General features: G+C 35.9%; 1 protein-coding gene across 1 annotated transcript in view; it reads left to right on the plus strand.

Annotated features, from left to right (window-relative positions):
* Window positions 1–7422: 7422 nt before the first annotated feature.
* The window catches only part of UGGT2 (UDP-glucose glycoprotein glucosyltransferase 2), a 187900-nt gene continuing 172619 nt past the window's right edge, over window positions 7423–22703 (plus strand). The window contains exons 1-4 of the mRNA XM_063101517.1: window positions 7423–7568; window positions 13726–13808; window positions 20908–21038; window positions 21504–21616. Of these exons, the coding sequence (XP_062957587.1) occupies window positions 7423–7568; window positions 13726–13808; window positions 20908–21038; window positions 21504–21616 (473 nt within the window). The remainder of the gene's footprint in view (window positions 7569–13725; window positions 13809–20907; window positions 21039–21503; window positions 21617–22703) is intronic.

The following is a 22703-nucleotide window of genomic DNA, read 5'->3' on the forward strand; positions in this document are numbered from 1 at the left end:
TACCATTTTATCTGTGAAACATTTCTTACTGGGAGTATTAAGTACCCCCTTTCCCCTATTCTCCTCCTGGGTGTTGCTTATATCTCTGTTATCAAAATTAACATTTTTACATGATAATTATTTAGAGGTTTGTCTCTCCACTAATCTAAAAGGACCTTGAAAGAAGAGATATAGTTATACTTGGTATCCCCAATACTCAGCATAGTGCCTGGTATGTATGTATTATGACTGGTTGAATTAATCAATGATTTCTCTTGTCTAGATTATCATTTGTCTTCAAGTTTGTTCCCCTCCTACCTTGCCTCGGTTTCATACCTCAGTTTTCACCAATTACTTATGCAACTAAAGGCATTTTTTAATGCCACAATTGATAGTAACCAATTTTAAAGAATAAATTAATGTTCTTTTCTTGCAGAAATGAGTTGCTTTACAGTTAAAATTTAGGTGAAGAATTTCTAATGAACACTGGCTGAAATGGCTTCTAAAACTGGCATGATGCCATTGTCATCAGTGACAAAATGCTGATGTCTTCTTTTACTTCCACAAAACCACAAATGATGTTTCTCTTCCAGCAATTAATTATGGACTAGATGGATATCACTATCAGGGCCTTTTAAAACTGAGTCAACAGAAAGAATAGCTAAAAATAGTAGTCTATGGAGCACTCTATACTTTGCAGAGTGCTTTTAAATATCTCACGTTATTTTATCTTCTCCAAAAAATATCCATGTTTTGAGCCCAGAGCCATATGTTTAAATATCCATAACCTATCTCTATTTGGATTCCTCATAAGTGCCTGAAATTTAGTATGTCCAAAACTCATCAGTCCCCCTAGCTCAGAGAATGTCAACCCTATTCACCAGCTTGCCCAAACCAGAGTCCTGAGGACCATCATTCACACCTGTATTTCTTTACTCTATCCTTCCCCCAGACTTTCTAGCAACAAAGATTTTGCATTCTGACTTCCTAATATCTTGAATCTTACCCATCTCCTTGCCATGTTGCACCTCAAACTCAATATTTCCAATATTGAACTCATCTCTTTCTCCCTAAAATCTGCTTCATTCTCTTGGTGAGTGGAACTACATACATCCAGTTGTCAAAGCTAGAAATCTGTAAGTCAACCTGGATCCCACATATTCCTTACAAACCAGATATGCATGTTGGTTTCTTCTTTCTCAGCCCAATAGCTACTGCTTTGTTGATTCCTCACCCTCTCCTACCTGCACTATTTCAATCATCTCTTACCTGATCTTTTGGGCTCAAGTTTATTCTTCATATTGCTGTATAATGATCTTTCTCTCACGTGTCTGACAATACATTCCCCACTTTAAACCACTCTCAAAGGCACAGAATCATGTTTCAAAAGACAAATAAAATTAATTTATTGTGTAAGAACTCAGGTTACAATAATCAGCCACAATGTATATCGACAAAATAAAATTTAAAAAAAAAAAAAAGAACTCAGGTTAGTGATTAGCGTCAGGGAGAAAGGTGTGGGTACTAGGAGGCAAGAGGGGTGCTTCCAATATGTACTATTCCTTGATCTGGGTAGAGGTTACATGAATGTTATAGCTATGTGAAAATTCAGTGAGCTGTAGAAGTATGATGCGGGCACTTTTCAGTATATATATTTTCCTTCAACTAAAAAGTTAATTGAATTAAAAAATAATTGATTAGCCAGTTATTCTTCATATCAGGATTGAGCAGCAGCTTCAGGTTTTCCTAAGCATCTTCATCATGGTGAGTTTCACTTTTAATTATGTTCAGAACCAAAAATGTTCTGGTCTCAACAGTTAATCATCAACCACCAGCAGAAAGTCATACACTCATTCTTATTTATTATTGATAGTTGGGATCTATAGATTTTTTTCACATCATTCTGATAATGCACCAACTCACTGTGAAACATTTTCTCTTTCAATGGGCAACCATTCCTCTACTCTGGGATGATTACTGTCAGATCTCTTCTGTCACCACACTTGTTCAATGCCTATACGAGGCAGTTTAATGAGAGAGAGAAACATTTTGGTGTCACTAGCATCAATATGCTGATGCAGGAACATCAATATGCTGATACAGGCTCAACTCTATGCCAGCTGGTATCACTATTCAACTCTTCCAGCCTGGCTGAATTAGAGATAAAAATGAAAACCAAATGCTTAAATATAAATCCAGACAAAATAGCAGAGAAACTGGTAGACAAAGGGACACCTTCTGAATCAACGGCAGAAATTATTCTGACATTTTGATTGTAGGAACTAGGAACATATATTTTATGTGAAGATGTGGCCTATAATTCTCGGTAAGATTTAAAAAAAAATCCACATCAATGTTCCCACCAGTCTGGGAAATTTATGGATAGAAAACTCTACTACATGAACACTAAAGTTATAACAATATAAAACAGAGATAATCTTATAAAACACCTATTAATTAATAATATATATACCTATTGATTATTAATATATAATGCATTATAATATAATAAATACACTGTGATAATATAATTATATATTCACAATTTTTAGTGCCTAGCACGCACTAGGCATGCACAAAGCATTTTATACACATTATTTAACATAGTTTTGCATATACTTCTTGTGATACATTACAATAAATTAAAAAACAGTGAGAAGTTCAATTGTTCTTAGAGTTTTTATCCTCTCTTTGTTGGTGTTTTAGTATCTATAAAGTGCCCACATTGGCAGTTTCATCTTCATTACAGTCAACATAACAATGCAACACTAAATTTTCATATTTTGTTACTTTTGAATTACAGTATTTTTGGAATAAAGGCATTTAACTTAGTGCAATTTGACTTTCAAGTAAACAACATTTACTTTCTTCAACCAACTAAACCCATTTATGCTACTTATGTTAGGCTAGAAAATATCTGCTTATGGTAGACAACCCATTTCCTGATGTTGCCGTACAAATTGTCCTCTGACTTCTAGGATCTCCCTCCCTCCTTAGTTTCCAGGCCAGCTCACTGCCTCAAAATGAGACCTGAAAATAGAAAGGATAGTTGAGCTTTGCAAACACAGCCAGGGGTCTACACAATACACTTCAGTTCCTGATTCCTTAGTAACAGAATCCAATTTTGTTGGGGGAAGGAAAATATTCCCAGCTATAAAATTACATTTTGTAGCAAGTCATCATGCAAGGGGTGGCCATGGGGCAGACGACTGGTTAATAAACAAACAGTCAGGGGAAGTCATTTGATAGGGCTTCTGGGAAAGTTGATTAAATATAGCCAATTCAATTGGCACCTAAGTTTTGCCCTTTGTCCTTGCTCTTTTCTCTTCCTCCTGCCAGGAACATATAAATGATGCCTAGGGAGGGAGGATCCATCTGTGATGATAAGGTTAAAATCCACGCATTAAATATGGCAGACAAAAGACACAAAAGACTGGATACCTTTGAGCTGCCACAACAGCTCTACACTGCTTATGTTAAATTTATTGAGAAAAAAAAAAAGAATCTCTTACTAATTTAAGCTACTCTTTTGGAGGTGTTGATACTGTTGGCCAAAGTCAATCTTTTAGGTGATATATTCAGAGATGACCTGAGTGAAGCACAGGAGATTGTCTTGTACTTATAAAATTATAAAAACTGTTTTCTTGGGTAGCTCATATACTAGCTGTGAAATTAGTTCCAAAACTTGTGTTTTAAAAATACTTTGACTTTGACCAGTTAAAGAAATGCAAATCAACCCACAATGAGATATCACCTCACTTCCATTCGGATGGCTACTATCAAAAAAAGAAAAAAAAAATGCAAAATAAGTGCTAGTGAGGATATGGAGAAATTGGAACCCTTATGCACTGTTGGTGGAAATACAAAATGGTACAGCCACTATGGAAAACAGTATGGCAATTCCTCAAAAAATTAAATATAATTACCATATGATCCAGCAATTCTATTTCTCAGTTGTTATACAAAAGAATTGAAACCAGAGTCTTAAAAAGTTATTTGTATACCCATGTTCATAGCATCACTATTCACAATAGCTAAAACATGGAAGAAACCTAAGTGTCCATGAATGGATAAACAGATAAGCAAAATGCAGTATATACATAAAATGAAATATTATTCAGCCTTAAAAAAGAAAAAAATTCTGACACATGCTACAACATAAGTGAAGTGGACATTATGCTAAGTAAAATGAATCTGTCAGAAAAAGACAAATACTGTATGATTCTACTTATATGATTATCTATAGTAGTCAAATTTATAGAAATAGAAAGTAGAATGGTGATTACCAGGGGGTGGGGGGAGAAGGAAATGAGAGTTGTTTAGTAAATACAGAGTTTCAGTTTTGGAAGATGAAAAAGTTCTAGAGTTTGGTTGCATTACAATATGAATATACTTAACACTACTAAACTGTGTACTTAAAAATAGTTAAAATGGTACATTTTATGTTATGTGTATTTTATCACCATTAAAAATAATACTTTGACCATACTAAGCATGTATATAAGTAAAGAAGGTGGTTTTTAAATAACAAATTTGAAGTTTTTATATCATCAAAAATGATTAATTTAAAAATTATTATATATTTCACATTCTTCATTTGCTATTTGAAAGTCAACTGTAGTAAACTGCAGTAAAAATATTTCATCAAACATAACTGAACTTAGACATTTATAAGGCATTTGTAATATATTTTAAATAAAATATTCAAACTTACCAAAATCAAACTTACTGACCCTTAAAAAAAACTAAACCCCTATTCATTTGATTATGACTAGGCATATAACAAATTACATAAGTCCATAAATTCTTCTCAGCTAGCATGAAAAATGGACACTCTTGTGTATTTAAGATATTCAAATTTAAAAATGAGATATTCAAATAAAAAATAAGAATAGGGTCTTTTTTATAATGAGGGAAATCTGAAAAACTTGCAGGATTAAAAAGTCATTTCAGCTGTGGGATTTTATTCAGGCTCAGAAAATTAAAGTTTTGTTATATAACGAGATAATTTGGCAGTATCTTTGTCTTCACATAGTCCCATTATTACCATTAAATACATATAGCATATGCTGTACCTAAAAAAATTCAAAATGACTTATTCTATTAAACACAAGATTCTTATTATAAAGAATGATTAATCGCTTCTTCCACACACAGTAAAAACTGCTACCATCGTCATTTTTCATTCATATTTCCCTGAAGCGAATAACTTTGAGTTGTATTTTGCTAAAAGATACTAAAGTACAATTATGTCCCCATGTACATAGTTCATTGCCAATCTGTGCCAAAGGGTTACTGACAATGGATTTTAGGATATTTTGCTGCTCCACTGCCTCGAGTGGTCTTTCCTGACAATTTTTGCACTTTAGTTTTTCTACCTGCACATAGGTGTTACACATGGAAGGGACATTAAATATCATCCAGTCTTACTCTCTTGCTCTGAAGATGAGGAAACAAGCCTTGGAATGATCAGCCTGAGGGATGTTTCAAACTAACTTAAGTTTCCAGGAAAATACTATGTAAGATAAAATGTTTAACAATTATGTAAATAAATGGCCTGGATTGGATTAATTTAATTATTCTTAATAGAGAAATGCGTAGCATTTCCACTATTCTGAACTCAAATATACTGGAATGTATATCAATATACGTTTTGTAAGTGTCCTTTAATAGAGTACTTCATGTAGCTTTTACATGGAAAATTATTTCTTAAAGATTTGCAACCCATCAGATACGCTGACATTTAAGACATTTACTGTCAGTATTTTATTTCCTCCATCCCATAATTTCAATAAGAAATTTAGTCCAAAAATAAGTGGAAATGCGGAATTAATTAAAGCAAATACCTGTGAAGTCAATATATATTTTTCTATCATGCACTATGGATAGAAATGAAGCTCATTTGCCTTAGTTTTCTGCCTACCTATCCTTAAAACAAGGACTCTTCGATACTTATGGAGGTCAATAACCTGTAAAGTATTGTGCTAGGTACCGCAAGGGATGCCAAAAATTAATAAGGCAGGAGTCCTCGGCAAATATACCATCTCTAGTAGGAAAAATAAATAAATACTGCATTCAAATTCTAAAGTGAGAATTTAAATGCTCTATGACAGTTAAAATAAAAAGCTTATGGGAATTTAAAAGAGGGGTAGATCATACCAAGTGGTAGAAACCAGGAAATGAGGACTAAACTTTGGAAGTGAGACCTGTCTTTGTAGAATTTCCAGAACAGGGTCTTCTGAGGAAGTGCATAGACTAAGCAAACGAGGGGGGGTGATAAAAAGGGAATGACCATGTTCCGGCAGCTTAAGAGATGTCTCCCTATAGGGCAGGGGAGTAACAAGGGAGAAAAAAGCAATAGGTCAGTGCATCTGTTAAGCTATTTTTCCAGCTGCTGCTGCTTTTTACCGTACCCTTTCCTCTGACAAACCAACTATCAGTTATTGGCACTTTTCTTTTTGCACTTCCACCTGTAATTCTCTAAAGCAGCTCGTCTCTAACTTTCATGCACAGAGGAATCACCTGGGGATTCCTTCAACTGGAGATCCTGATTCAGTAGGTCTGGGGTGGGGTCCGAGATGCTGCATTTCTAATGAGCCCACGGATGAGGCCTATGCTGGATCACACTTTTGAGCCAAAAGACTAAAAACGTGGTTCCCAGCCAGCAGTGTCAGCATCACCTGGGAACTTAATAGAAATAAAATGCAAATTTTCCGGCCTCACCGCAGTACTGAATCGGTCCCTCGGGGGGAGGGAGGGACGCCCAGGACTGTGTTTTAACAAGCCGGCGATCAGCTAAAGTTTGAGATCCACTCACAAGACAGTGGTTTTCGAACACGACTTGCACACTGGAGGCACCTGTGACTTGTAAAATACTATTGCTATAGACTCTCACCGTCTGGGATTCTCAGGGTACGTGGTGTGTGGTGTAGGCAGCGGCCTTTTAAAAGCGCTCCCAGATGACTGTAATATGCAGTAGAATTTGAGAACTCCGTGAGGTCGACACTTAACTCTCAGAGGTCGTTTTTCTTCCTATGCAGAAGGTAGATACTATCCAAGCGGTTCCTGACGTTGCCCGCAGGTGTTGGCATCTCTAGTCTGCCTTAGTTCGGTCCCGCCCGGTGTCCCACCGCCTGAGAACCCGAGGTCCGCGTCGCGGACGCGCCCGAGCATCAGCGACGCCGCCCCGCATCCCGGCGCTGCCCAGGCTGCTCGTACGTGGCACAGCGTCCGGCCCGCGTCGGCCCGCGGGGGCTCCCCAGACGGCGCCCCCGAGCCGGCGTTGGAGCGAGACGCGCATGCGCTGGGCGCGCGGCCGGACCCGGCGCGCCGAGTAACGGAGTCGAGCTCCCCCCACCGGAAGTGGAGCCGGCTGTAGCGTGGCGACTGCGGACTTGAGGGTACCGGGTCCGAGGGCCTTGCGCTTCCCTGGCCACGCCCACGATGGCCGCGAACGTGGTGTGGATGCTTCTGGGTTCCACAGCGCTCTGGCTCTCTCTGCTCGGCGGCGGGACGGCCTCCGCGTCCAAGGCGGTGACGGCCCACCTGGCCGCAAAGTGGCCCGAGACCCCGCTGCTGCTGGAGGCGAGGTGGGTGCGGGCCGGGCCCAGCGCGGAGGGAAGGTCGGGCGGGGCTGCGGGCGAGCGGGGCCCTGGCGGCCCTCAGACCCGGTGTCTTCGCGCCGGCGGCAGGCGTCTCCTCGCTCCGGGCACCCCTTCTTCTGGCGTGCTCGGGCCTCGGGCCGTCGGAGCGGCATCCCCTTCTCCCCTCCCGCCCTCTGCGCCGCCTTGCCGTTCCGTCGCAGCGCTCGCCTGCAACCCCTTTCCCCCTCAGGTCGTGCTTTGCCTCACCCACAGTTTTTAAAACATTTCTGCCTTCGTTTAATTCATGTGGATTTTGTTAAAGTTTACGAAAGAGAAAAGAAAGAATGGGAGTGGACTGTGGCGCTTAATGCCAGCACTTCAACTAAGCATTTGAGGTGGGCAGTTTTGTTGAGCAGAGAGTACTTGAAGAATCATTCTGTCAGCGCCTAGGCTTGCTGTGGGAAAGGCAGCTCCCCACAAGTTGTCATATTTCTATATCTGTTCCACTGGAATTAGTTCATAAGGTGTCATTTTGTCTGCAAGAACAAAACTTGTAGCTATTGAATTTTGCCCCTTAGTATTCCAGTCGTTAAATAGAATTAGAAGGTTTTTTCTCAGAACCAGAATGAAGTTGTACGCCACCTGCTTTTGTCCGTTCACTAGAGCAACAGCGTGTGGTCCTAGAAAGAGACTCCCTCACCTCACAATATATTGCAGAAATTAGATACTAAAACAGTTTAGTGCGTAAATGATTCTAGCATAAAGCATGACCCCTTCCTTTCCCAAGTTTCTCCTAGGGTTCATCTGGATCTGATCCCACACTTAGTTCCAAAGCACTCTAACTTCTTCCAACTTTACAACTGCTTGTTGAAGTGTCCAGGTTTCTGTGTGCCTCAAGAATCTTCGAGTTAGAATTCTTGTAGGATGCTTGTTAAGGTCTTTCACAATCTAGCTCCAGTCTGATTTACCAACCTCATCCCTTGTACAGATGGTCCCCAATTTACAATTGTTCGACTTATGATTTTCCAACTTTATGATGGGTTTATCGGGGTACTAAATGCTTTTTCAACTTATATTTTCAACTTATGATGGGTTTATTGGGAGGTAACCCCATCATAAGATGAGGAGCATCAGTACTCAGTTGAATGGTGCCCCCACCCCAATATGTCTACATTCTAACTCCAAGAACCTTTGAATATTACCGTATTTGGAGAAAAAGGCCTTTACAAATGCAATTAAGGATCTTGAGACAAGATCATCTTGGATGGGCCCCAAATCCAATGTCATCATAAGAGACAAAAGAAGACACAGTTGAGGAGAAGCCTATGTGAAGATGGAGTCTGAGATTGGAGTTACGTAGCTCCACCAAAGAACAGCTGAAGTTATGTTCCAACCAAGGAACAGCTGAAGCCACCAGAAGCTGGAAAAGGCAAGAAGAATTCTCCACTAGAGTCTTCAGAGAGAGTGCAGACCTGCCAACACCTTGATTTTGAACTTTAGGCCTTTAGAACTGTGAGAGAATAAACTTCTGTTCTTTTAAGCCAATGAATTTTTGCTAACATGTTACAACAGCTCTCGGAAATTAAAACAGATTTTGGCACCAGAAAGTGGGGTGCTGCTGTAGCAGATATCTAAAACTGTAGTAGTAGCTATGGAATTGGGCAGAGGCTGGAAAAGTTTTGAGAACTTTGGTAGAAAAGACCTAGACTGCCTTCAGGAGATTGTTTGCAGAAACATGGAAAATATGGACATTAGGGGTGTTTCTGGTGAGGGTTTAGAAGAGAATAAGGAGCACAGTACAAAAAGCTTCTCTCATCTTAGAGAGTATTTATATTATCATGAACAGAATGTAGGTAGAAATATGAACACTGAAGGCAATTCTGGCAAGGACTCAAAAGAAAATGAGGGACACATTATTGGAAACTGGAAAAAAGGTGACCTTTGTTATATAGTGGCAGAATACTGGTTGACTTGGTTTCTACAGTTTGTGGAAAACAACTTGAAAGCAATGAACTTAGCTGAGATAGCTGAGAAGATTTTCAGGTAAAATGTTGAAGGTGCTACCTGGTTTCTCCTTACTTCTTATAGTAAAATGAGAAAGGAAAGAAATAAAGAACAGTTAAGGAAAAGGGAACCATCACTTGATGATTTGAGAGGTTCTTGGCATATCCAAATTTTAAAGAATGCTACAACTAGGAAACTCAGTGTTGGGAATGTGTGCTCTGTAGAGAAAGCCAAGGATCTGGCTGGACAGCCTTTTGCTGAATAGGTTAGGCATGGGATTCATGGATCCACTCAATCATCTCATTAGAAGCCCAGTATAACGATGGGGTTATCTAGGAAGAATCTGTAGAAGATTCTCATGTAATGGCGTGGACCCCAGTGAGATACACAAAAGTCTCACAAGGTTTTTGAGAATATTGTATTAGCAGGAACACTGTCAGCTGGACTAAAGGAACAGAGACAAGATAGAGAGGGCTCTCAGACTCCCAAAATTCCACAGGCAGGAAATGGACTGATGGATCTACTTGGCTATAAGCATTTTGCTATTCTTCAGGAAAAAGGAGGGATAATTCTGAGGGCAGAGCCATGATGGGTAGCACACAATGTGGAGCATCAGGCCACAGGGAGTTATTCTCAGGCCTTCAAACATAATGGAATCTGCCCTGCTGGATTTCATACTTGCTTGGGCCCAGTCACCCCTTTATTCCTTCGTTTTTCTCTTTTGGAATTGGAATGTGCTTCCTATGCCCATCTCAGCATTGCATTTTAGAAACAGATACCTTATTTTCCAGTTTCAGAGGTTCACATATAGAGAATTTTGCCCCAGCAGGGATCATACCCAGAGTCTCATCCATAACTGATTTAGATTATTTAGGTGATAAGATTTGTAAATATTGTCAGAGCTGACAGTATTTACAAGAGTTGATGTTGTAACAGGTTGATATTTTGAGGGATGTTGAGATGGAGTGAATGTATTTTGTATATGGGATGTATGTGGATTTCAGGGGGCCAGAGTTGGCTTGAATGGTGTCCCACTAAGAAAAGATATGTCCATGTCCTAACTTTTGGAACCTGTTGTGTTAACCCTGCCAAAACCTTGATTTCAGACTTTTGGTGTCCAGAACTGTGAGAGAATAAATTTCTCTTGCTGAATAAGTTAGACATGTGATTTATGGATCCACTCAACCATCTCAGCAGAAGACGATACAGAAATGGAGTTGTGAGGAAGGATCTGTAAAGGATCCTCGTGTAATGGCTTGGTAGTCCGAAATTAGTAATATATCCCTCTACCACAATTCTTTCCTCATTGATATCTTATTTGTGGACCAACCATATCACTCTCTTTGACTGATCCTTTCCCCTAACAAAATTAATATATTTCTATTATGTGCTCATAACATTTGGTCAGTACTTCTGTAATAATACTTATTGTAAGGTATCATGTATGCTAATCTCTACTGTTAAAATGTGAGCTTCAGGGACAAAACTATTTCTTATTCATGTTTGTTTTTCCAAGGCTCAGTGCACAAAGAGTTAGGCACTCAGTAATATTGATGTAATAGGAGGAACTTTTTATAAAGTAAGGTATACTTCAAGCCACCATCAGAATTACCTCTGGACCTGTGGAAACTGTTCTGTGCTTGGATAATAAAGACAGAATGCTTAGTGTTACCTCATGTGTCTGATTGTTCTGTTGTGAACAAATCTAAATTGTTAGCAGGTCCTTTGTTATTTAAACAAATCTTTCTCACTATACCTTTTATCTACTGGTCCTGACTTTATCATCCTGAACCAAATCTGTTTCTTTGTGTGACAGTGTAACAGGCTAAAAGCCTGTAGTTTCTTTAACCACTGTACTTTTTAAAAATAATTTTCTAGACTTCACTATTCTGATCACCTTCAGTTTGTTCATGTTTCTCTCAAGTCACAGTTTTAGGAAAATCAAAGAGGTTGAGGAGGAGTGTGGAAGTGGAAGAATTGAAGAGCATTGAGCAGATTGAAGAATCTTGGGAGATAGGAACTTAAGAAAAATAATATGGGAGCAGGTAAAAGAAATTCCTAAGAATAAAGCTTTAAGTCCAAAAATTGAGCTTCCCAACAGAAAGCTATAAATGTATACACATATATACATATACGAGGGTATTTCAAAAAGTTCATTGAAAGATTTGTATTATCTTAATTCTGATTTTCCTTAAACTTTTTGAAGTACCTCCATATATCTTTCAGTTCAGTCTAAAAATTTGAGTGCCTAACTTGAGTATGGTCCTATGATGAAGTACTGTGTAGGAAACAAAGATGAATAAGGTATGTCCCCTGCCTAAGGAAATTTATAATATCATAGGCTAATGAGGCTAAATTTTTACCGCCTATATACCATGATTTATACATCTAAACTGCATTTATTCCCCTGATGTTGCTTTTGCTGAAAATATTTTGGAGTTCTACTTATATTTACTCTCACACTCTTTAGTACATATAAAAAACACCATCTATAGAAATAATTTTTTTCTCTGTAGCATAATGTCTTTAAACATTATTTGAAGCCAAATATTTTATGAAGCAAGTGAACAAATTGGAAATGCCAGGGGTTTTTTGTTGTTGTTTTCCCCTACCCTTTTGAACTTTGTCCACAGGTGATATCTTACCTTTTGGAAGGTGGGGAGTTGGTTTAGAAGGTCTCTGAAGGATGTTTTCTCCTCGAAGATTAATGATGAGTTACTGGCATATTGCCTCTGAATGAAATTCTAGGAATGTTCCAAAAGTGCTTAGAGCAGTGGTATATTGAAGGAATAAGTTTAAGTGAGTTCTTAAGGTGATCACTTTGAAGGATCATACTTAGATGTATAGATTATGGTATATGGAAAAAGTCTTTCACCTGTGGTTGCACGGTATATGACACGTCTGTAGCTGTTTGGTCAGGTCAATTGAGTATTAAGTGTTGCTCCCTACCATTTCTGTCCTTTTCAGGTCACGTCCTAGTTAGTATTTCCCATTGTTTCTTCTGCTTTTAGCTTTTCTTTTTTTCTTTTTTAAGTCATTGAGTTGGATACTGTTAAAAGCAAGAGTTGTTTTGAAGTTACCTTTATTAGTTTAAATTTCTGTGCTTCTCATATTTATGTTGATGAATTAATCAGTTTCTCTCACCTCCTTTTCCCTCTTTAGTGGCCATCTTAAACTCACAAGAATTAATTTCTCTGCTTGTGTCTTAGATATCCTCAATACTTTTCATTTACATTAAGTGTTAGTTTGCCAAGTGTAAGTTTACCAAGGATAGAGAGAAAGATAAGGTGAGCATTAACAAAGAATCTGTACCATCTGTTTGGTGGCTGTTTTCCTTCTAGTGTAAATAGTTAACTCTACTTATTTAAGATGTTTTGCATTTTGTTCTATACAAGACTCAATAATTTTTCATTTATTTCATTATTCCTAAAGGTTTAAAAAAAATTTTTTATTAGCATATTCATTGTTGCAAATCATACTTATTCTTTATGCCCCTTATTCAATATCTCCCCTCCCATCCCTCCATGGCTTTGACCATTTTTCTTATATACAATTTAAGGAAAACTGGAGGCTTCTTTGGGCTTTAAGGCCAAAGACCCAGTGCAATACACCAGTTTACTATTAATTTTTTATTAAGGTGTTTTAAATAATAAAAAAGATTTTCTACACAAATAAGTATTAAGTAAAAATAATAGATAATGTTAGATAATATGACTATTATAAAGTGTTTATAGAACCAATTTTTGTTTATGAAAAAAGGCAGTCTTTTTTTTTTTTTTTAACACTTTTTACCTTTATATAATGCCCTCTTTTAGTTACCATTAAATTATATTTCTCAGTGGTATTTTATATGGAGAGATAAAATAAATCGTTCATTTTTTAATTGTTCCTAATAATAAGGAAAAGTCAAAAGTAATTTTTCATGCAGTCTTTTCCTGGTGTGATTATATACTTACAGTTGAAAATGATGCCTTAGGTACAAATCATCAGTTTGTTCCCTTTCTTTGCTATAGTAAATGGAAACTAGTAATTTGACATTAATTTTTAAAGGTTTTTCTTTTTGCCATAACATATAATTTGGTTCTAAAGTGTAGTTTATAGCATCTAAACCATTTTTCTTTTCCATCTATTAACCAATTATTTATTTATTTTTTAATAGTGAATTTATGGCAGAAGAAAGTAATGAAAAATTTTGGCAGTTTTTGGAAACTGTACAAGAATTAGCAATTTATAAGCAAAGAGGTAGGTGTGGAAATTTTAACTTATGTTGATATTTATGTACACACATTGGATATGTTTATTGTTTTTAATGGTATTGGTCAAGTGTGAATGCTTGGTTGGGTTAGTAAATCTGGACATTAAATTTGAAAAGATGTTTTAATGGAAACTATTCCAAGCATCCATTTCCAAAGATATAAGGCTTAATACTTTATTATAAGAAAACTCATAATTAGTAATGTTTGGATATTACATTATAGTCAAGAAGATCAAAACTGTTTAGTTATGGTTTTCTTTTTACCTAGATTTCTTTGAAACAGTATTAGTTTTGCATCTAGTAATAGTACATTTTTTCTTTTTTAAATAGACTTTATTTTTTAGAGCAGTTTTAAGTTCACAGTAAAATTGAGCAGAAAGTACAGAGATTTCCCATGTACCTTCTGCTCCCACACGTGAATAGCATCCCTCATTATCAACATACCCCACCAGAGTGTTAGATTTGTTACAATTGAGGAACCTACATTGATACATCATTATTATCCAAAGTCCATAGTTTACTTAGGGTTTACTCTTGGTGTTGTATATTCTGTGGATTTGGGAAAATGTATATTGACGTGTATATTGCATTTTTATTGCCAGAATACTTTTACTTTTAAATTCTTAAGAAGATTTTTAATACTTTCATTGCCAAGGACAGTAACTAATGTGCTTTCATTTCACTATAAAATAGAGTTAGTAATTCCTGCTTTTATATATATACGAGAGTATACATTTCTATATTTATACATACACATACATATATCTTCCTCAGAATTAGTAAGTGTTTATGTGTTTCTCAAGGAAGGGCAATAGATTAAAGATATTTAGCAGCAGAGGCAAAAGGTTTAATTTTTCTAAGGAAAGGTTTATTTTCCTCTCTCTACAGAGAATAAAATAGATGACATGAAGAGCTGGCCAGTTAGTTCTATTGGAGAGAGCATGGTGTTATAACACCAAGACTAAGCATTTGGATCTCCATACAGGCCAGCTGCTCCCCAAAAATCCACTTTCACTTATAAACAAAGAAATAGAAAGAGATGACATGAACGCAGGATTCCTTAAGACTGAAATCTTTAGCCATTTAGACATAGGGGAAACTTTTTACTGTGGGTGGTTAGTTTATGATTTTATTCCTGAGTGTAAATGTAATATAAACAACAGTGTCAAATGTTTTAAGTGTTCATTTACTGGAGCCTATGGCTCAGTTGGCTTTGAAGTTCAACAATACTGTGATTTCACAAGATAGATTATAAAACTAGAGATCAGATATGGCTTTTATGACATTTTAAACTGAAATATTTCCAAAAACAAATGATTTTTCCCTTTCAAGAAACTTTTCCTGAAAAGCTTCATTATTTAACTATCATTATTTAGTCATAAGAGATGCTAGGCACTGCTTTAGATGCTGAGAATGCAAAGATAAATAAATGTGATTTATGTTCTGAGGACTTCCTAACATAATGGTGACAGCAAAACAGCAAAATATACTATTAGGTGGTAAGAACTTTAACAGGGGCCTGAATAACATGAGAAGACATTAAAAAAAAAAAAAAAAAGGCACCTATACAGTATTTCAGAAAAAGCAGGACAGCATTTCCAGTGGTGAGTGATGAAGTTGAGTTTGAATGATAGATAGGATTAAGCTAGGTGGTAGGGAAGGTAGAACAGATAGGAGTGGAATGTGTGGAGGAACTTTGACCACTGAGTAATCTTTGCTTCCAAATCATTAGGAAATTGGATTTTTAAAAATTTTTCCTAATAATTTTAATTTTGGTAATTGAAGTAAAAATAAGCTAGATTAATGTGTCAGGTTTCCATGATAGGTAAAAAAATCCAACACCAAATTTCCTCGCTCTTACCTAAAATCCTCACTATATCTGTTCCAAATCTGTTGTTCTCAATGCATGCTTTATGGCCTTATTCAGTGCTTTTTTTTTTTTTTTAGAGAAATAGTCTTAAAAATTACTCTTGTAAATTTTGAAATCTAATTTTAAGTTGCTCAGACATATCAACATTATGTACTTAAATGAAATGACATACCTGGACAGTCTGGTGGCAGATCGTTAACAAGTTGTACTATAAGCTCAGGAGTACCTAAACTCTACTTCAATCAGACTGTAGGAAGTATTTCCGGAGTGTATTTCAGGACTGAACCTAAAAGAAATTGTATTAAAGTAAGAATTACTAACACTGAAAATATAAATCTATCGAATTTATTTATAATAGAGTCTAATGCATATGTGACATCATTGCTGACCTTGTTAAGTATGGGAAAGAATGATATAAATGATAGATTAAATATATTAACTATAAGATTTTACTTATAAATGAATGTCAAAACATTCATCCTAGAGGAAGCATTTTAAATCCTTGGTTACTTGTACCTTTTTAGGATGTTGAATCTCCATGAAACACTCTAATACTCTTTACTGAAGAATAATTCTGGTGATCCACTTGCCTTAAAAAATTGTAAATATTGAACATCTAACTTGTAAAGTTGTTTGTATGTTTTAATGGAAAAGATTTTCAGAAAATGTTTTGATGCTCTAACTTAGTTACATGTACCCCAAGAACCAGGTTTGGGATAGGAAGATGACTGTACTTTGAATGTGTCACATTTGAAATGCTTGTGGAATATCCAAATGGAGATATCTCATGATAGGTGAGAGTGAGATTTAAGTTTAAAAATCTAGAATTTTTTTGTAGGATTTGGGAGTTATTAACATGAAGAAGGTAATTGAAGTTACAGAAAGAAGGCATATAGCAAGAATAAAATAGCACCCAAGGGCAGAACTCTGAAGAACAGCTATGTTTAAGGGATAAGGAGAGGAAGAACACCCAGTAGAGACTAAGGAAGAATACCCATAAAGGTAGGCAAAAGCATAGAAAGTGTGATGTGATGTTATGAAAGGCAGGAGATTATTAAGTGGTAAATGATTGATGTTATTAAATACTGTAGACAGATCGAGTAATCTGAATATTAAGCACCTAGTACTTTTAACAACAAAAATTATTAGTGACTTTGAGACCCATTTCACTGGTATAGTCATCAATACTGCAGTAGGTTAAAGTGTGAGTAGAGGCTGAGAAAGTAGAGATGAATATTGTTAAGATGTTTGACTATCAAGGGAAAAAGATGAGTCAGTAGCTGACTGTGGAGGCTACTACTTTTTTTCTTTTTTTTTAATGAGAGGGATTTATTTATATTAGGTGCCAGTAGACAAAAATCGAGTAAAAGGTGTGGTTGAAGATAAAGAGAATATTGAAAGGGGAAAATAATTATCAGCAGGTTAGTTGGTAGCATGGATTGAGTTATTTAAAAATATCAGCTAAAATAGCCCAATATATTCATTTCATGACAGAGATGATCTTGCTAGTTATACCTAACTTGCAGAAGTTTACTTACTGTAAACTCCTGAATCTGACGTCTGTCACTACCTTTGGGACAACCTAGACAAAATTTGCTATCTGTTGTCAGACATTTGTTTCTGTTGACTTCTCTGTTTCCGTAGGTGACCAATTCCCTCCTAACTAATGTAGTTATATTTTAATTATGTTGTTACATTATTTTTGGTTATTTTCTTGCTGACCTTGTAGGTATTATGTCTTTTTGAGATCATTTTTTTAAGATAACATCTCCGATCTGTTCTGTGTTGCTGTTACTGTTGAAGGTGAATCCTACTTGCATTATTTTTTGATTCTTGGGGGGAAACTCACTTATAACTCCCAAGTTCTGAGAAATCACCTATAGTTTGTTAAAGAAGTAGGAATAAAAGAGCAGACTATTCTCATATGTCAGCTATTTTAAATTACTGGATTAGGAATATATTATTGTCTAGAATAAAGAGGCCTATTCGTTTATCAAATATTAATTCAAGAAATTTATGGAATGCCTATTTTGTGTGCCATGAGTAGAAATGTACAATTGAAAGCCTAGAAAAGTTCGCTGCCTTCACAGTTTGTAGCCTAATGGGAGGGAAAGAATTTAAAAATTATATTAATTTTTAATTACAATTTTGAGAATTGACCTAGAGATGGTCAATTCTAGGTCTCAGTAGAGCCCTGTCAGAGTGTATACAGGAGCTGAACTTGGGAGGTCAGGGAAATTTCTTTACAAAACAATTAACGTTTAAGCTGAGGCTCAATGAACGGGGTTGGTCATGCATGCATCCCCCTACCCTTCTGCAGTTTAGAACAAAGGAATAATGTGAGAAGACTGAGTCCTTTATCTCTCTTTAAATATTGTCTGTTGGTCCCCTACTGTAAGCAATAATGAAATGGTTAGTGACCCTTTCTTCCCCTCACCACTATGTGATTTTGTTCACAAATATTTGTTTTTAGTCTTTACCTTTGATATTCTTAGGTGTATATAAGTTTCTACTATTCACTTTGTTGGCTTTGGTGACATTCTTTTACTCTTAGTGAATATTTATGAGGAATCACTGAGGTTATTTTACTTTCCACTTTATTTCTCCTTTGTTGCATTTTTGTTAGTATATTTTTCTGCATCAGAGCATACACCATTTCTATAGTCTTCTGTCACTTTTAGCTCCTTAATTTAGTCTTATTTTAACAGTTAAGTTTATTCAGAGCTCACCATCAGACTTTATGCTGCAGTTTCTCCAATTATTTCTTGGTTATATAAAGTTTGCCCTCTGGTTGATGCTCATGAATAACTCTTGGTATAATGGCCCTTGAGTTCTTCACATACATAAGTGTTTATGTGTGAATTCTGTACTTCTGATTTTTAACTTTAGAGTTCCATAGTTTTACTAGAGAATGTTGAAATGTTGACCATTCTGTCTTTTTTCATAGGTATACAGATTCATTACTCTTTTTAATTCTGGAGAGTTTTCTTGAATTATAGTTTTCTTCATTCTGTTCTATTCCCTTGATTTTCTGCTTTAGGAGGATCTACAAATATACGTTAGAATAGATCTTTTTTGCTTCACTTCTGTGTCTACCATTTTCTCAAATCTTTTCTTCTCTTTTTGTTTCCTTTTCTCACTTTCTTCCTTTGTGTTATCTATTTCTCTTACACTTTTTGTGGTATCTGTTTACTCTTGTGTTACTTCTTATTTAAGTCTACATTTTCTGGTGTTTTTTTCTTTCTAGTTCTTTCAGAACTGTTTTCCTATCCCCCTGTCTTTGGCCATCTCATTTCTGAGCTTTTTTTATCGAGAACTGTGAAGGGGCTTAGATTTTTACCCTATTTGCAAGCTAAAAACTTAGTTTGCCACAACTTCAAGAATGAGATAGAAGACATGAGACTTTTGGATCAGAGCTGAAAGACTTTATGACTGACCAAGGGAAATCTCCTGAATGGGCCATAGTTTCCTTATATTAGCCAGGACCCATTGCAATGAACTCCTAGACTTTTTTCTGTCATCTTTGAAAGTATCTAAGGTTGGCCTGATAGATTGTAGGAAGAATTTAGTCATAAGGTGCCACCATGACATCATTTGGGCAGATGTTTTTGAACCTTCTTCTCAGTTCTTGGCCTGTAACCCTCTCTTTGTTTTCTCTTTGTTAACAGACAACAGAATGGAAGACCATTTATTGTCTGATTGACCATACACTTTTTTCAGTATATCCACTATCAATTCCCAAAGTCGTCTTCAAATCCTGTTAATTGGACCATGGGATTGGGTCTTTTCTTCTCTATATATTGTCAGCATTTCATTTTTGTTGTCAAATCTGTCAAGTTTTGCAGTGCTGACAGATAATTTCATAGATGCTGACTGAAGACATGAGACCCCTGGATCAAAGACAAAAGACTTTATTACTTAAAGCAAAAACAGTAACCACAGTGTCCACATTTGCACTGATTCTCTGAGCCCGATTTCCCACAGGACAGCTTGGACGGCCAGATAACACCTGCACACTCAGTGGGCTGTGGTAAAGAGAGGAACTGAGGGTCAAAGATATAACTCTTTTGGAGCAAATAGTAAATGATGTTGCAGTTAACAAACAATCTAGTCTCCCATGCCACCCCCAAAATGTCTCCTTCCAGTCAACATCCTTTTCCTTCTCTCAGAAAGAGACTACCTGTTGTTACAGTCTGGTTTCAGCCACATGCCTTTTGTTATCACATTTCACAGATAGAAACCCTGATCCATGTGGAACTGCTCTGTATATTCCCCAAAACAGCTCTTTTGCATGAGAAGTTTCTATCAGTTGGAAACCCAGTGCCAAGATGTAGAGGAGGGAAGAAATTACCAGAGAATGTACAGGGGCCAACCTACGCATGCCTGTACCAAATGGACTTCAGAGCTGCCCTGTTGATACCTTATGGCCTCTGGCTGGCCCTGGAATGGCTCTGCAGTTTTCTGACACAATGGCAACCGTGCAGATAACGATTATACCCAGGGCAGTGTAGAGAAAAGGGCGCAGATAGAGTTCTCTCTGTATTCCCGTAAGTGCCACCAGGCCTTCTTCAACTCTAGACTGCCATTTTCTTCTGCCCTCTCCCATTCTGTCTCCACAGGAATGTTGGAAAGTTTTAAATTAAGTGCTAGGATCCATCCTTCTTTGTGTCTTTGGGATCTTTGGAGATAGGTCAAAAGGAATGAACCAACAGATCAGGTTAGTTTGGTCTACTTCTAGACAAGATGACAATTATTCTTGAAAGCTTGCTTGAAATTCTCCTAAAGTATTCTGGACACATGGCCTTCTGCACTGAATCTTAGTAGAATTTATTCATATGTGTACTTTAAAGTTTATTAACAATCATATTTAACTTCTTTTGTGTGCTATAATCTGTTGAATTACAGGTAGGACCTTTTATCCTTGTATTATAGCCTTGCAACCTTGGAGTAGGTTGGTCTGAAATGCTGGCATCTTCCAATACATTTTAGTGGCAAGATTGTTTTCACCTGTCCTCATGTCAATTGCTTGGACATCACTGGAATATCCAAAATGAAGTCAGTAATGGCCTAGAGATCTTGATTTTTCTCTAACACCATCCGAACTTAAGATATGATTATATGACATTGATTTGATTAAGTTAGCTTTACAATGAGGGATATGTCAGTGTGTTGGATGTAAAACACTAACATCCTTTTCTTTTGATTTCTTTTTATAGAATCAGATTATTCTTATTACAACTTAATCCTGAAGAAAGCTGGACAGTTTTTAGATAATTTACACATCAATCTCTTAAAGTTTGCTTTCTCTATAAGGGCATACTCTCCAACTATTCAGATGTTTCAACAGGTGTGTAAAAATACCCAAACTGTATTTGACAGAGGCGTGCTAGCACTGTACATAGAACTATTTGGCTCAAAACAGTCTACAGACTTATAATACTTGATTCCATAGCCTATCATTGATTATTTTTTCATTGTTGTCATTGATTACAATATAATTGAATATATTATATAAATTTTATAGTTATTTGGGATAAGGAAATTTTGAGGACAGATCACCATTGATGTGAACTATAATGAAAATTTTAATAGAATTTTAAAAAATAACTTTGAAGCATGTATTTCCTAGGATAAAGTTGATTTCGTTAAAATATTTCTTAGATTCTACCTATCTGGAGATGTTTTTTACTTTAATTAGAGCAATAACTTAATAGTTGTTGATGAGTTATTTTAATCAAAGTAATGTGTGAGTTTTTTGAATCATATTGTAATTATCTACTACTGTAGCTAAATATAATCTTTGAAATCTTAGATTGCAGCTGATGAGCCACCACCAGATGGTTGTAATGCATTTGTGGTTATACATAAGGAACACACCTGTAAAATTAATGAGATTAAAAAGCTGCTGAAGAAGGCTACTTCAAGGTAAATTAATAATAGCCTGTAGTGAAAGACTTGGTTTATAAAGAGAGAAGAGAGTTGAAATAGCCGAAGTTTTCTTATAATAAAAAATTTTAGTATTCTAAGACATTTTATGTTCAAGAATGTGATGTGTATTGAAAAATTTAATGTATCTGAAAGTATTTTATCTTGATTAGCTTTTGATTTTAGAATATAAATTATACTAAAATACCATAAAATAGATGAGATATGTTTTATACAAGCATAAATTGTTTGAAATAAACATGCAAAACTATAGCTTTATTTGCACTATTTATATCTCTTTAAATATAAACCAAGCATATACCTGGGGAATAAGAAAATTAATAATAAAGACAATATAGATGGAGATTTTTTAAAATAATGTCTTAGTCAAATAATACTTTTTTAAATAATATTTTTTGCAAGTATTAGAGTCTGGCAAAGCAGAACAACATTAATTTATTAGTGATTTTTACGAAGTAATACTTACCAGTGTATGTTTTATTACCTGATTGTTTATACTTTAAAAAGTAATAAAGTTATTTCTTTAATTTTGAGGGGGCTCTTTATATATTAAATAGTAATATATTTTTAGTAATTCGTATTAATACTTCTGTCATTCGTTTCAGACCTTTTCTAATATTTTCTTATACTTCATTCTGATTTTAATATGGTGAAGGCTTATGTTGTTATGTAGCCAAATGTTTCCTGTGTGTGCGATTCTTACATTGTTTTTATTCAGACAGTTTTTCCCAAACCTGATTGTGAGATTTTACTAATATTTTCCAGTAGCTTTCTTAAAATTTTTCCTTTTATTTTACTTTAAACTTTTAACCCATCTGTAATTTATTTTCATCCAAAGTGAAGTATCCAATCAGATTTTTTTCCTAAGGTAGCTAGTTAATTATTGTATGTATTATATTTACATTATGATCTACTTAATAGCTATTTGGTCTGCTCCATTCGTTGCTTTATAATCCAGTATCTGACAGGGCAATTTCCTCTTCAGTGCTCCTTTTTTTCTCCAAAATTTCTTAGCTCTTTGCATTTGTTGATGCTTTCAAATTAACAGTAGAATCCTTTTTTCCCC

This window comes from Cynocephalus volans, chromosome 7 (assembly GCF_027409185.1).
Source record: "Cynocephalus volans isolate mCynVol1 chromosome 7, mCynVol1.pri, whole genome shotgun sequence".
Classification (NCBI taxonomy): Eukaryota; Metazoa; Chordata; class Mammalia; order Dermoptera; family Cynocephalidae; genus Cynocephalus; species Cynocephalus volans.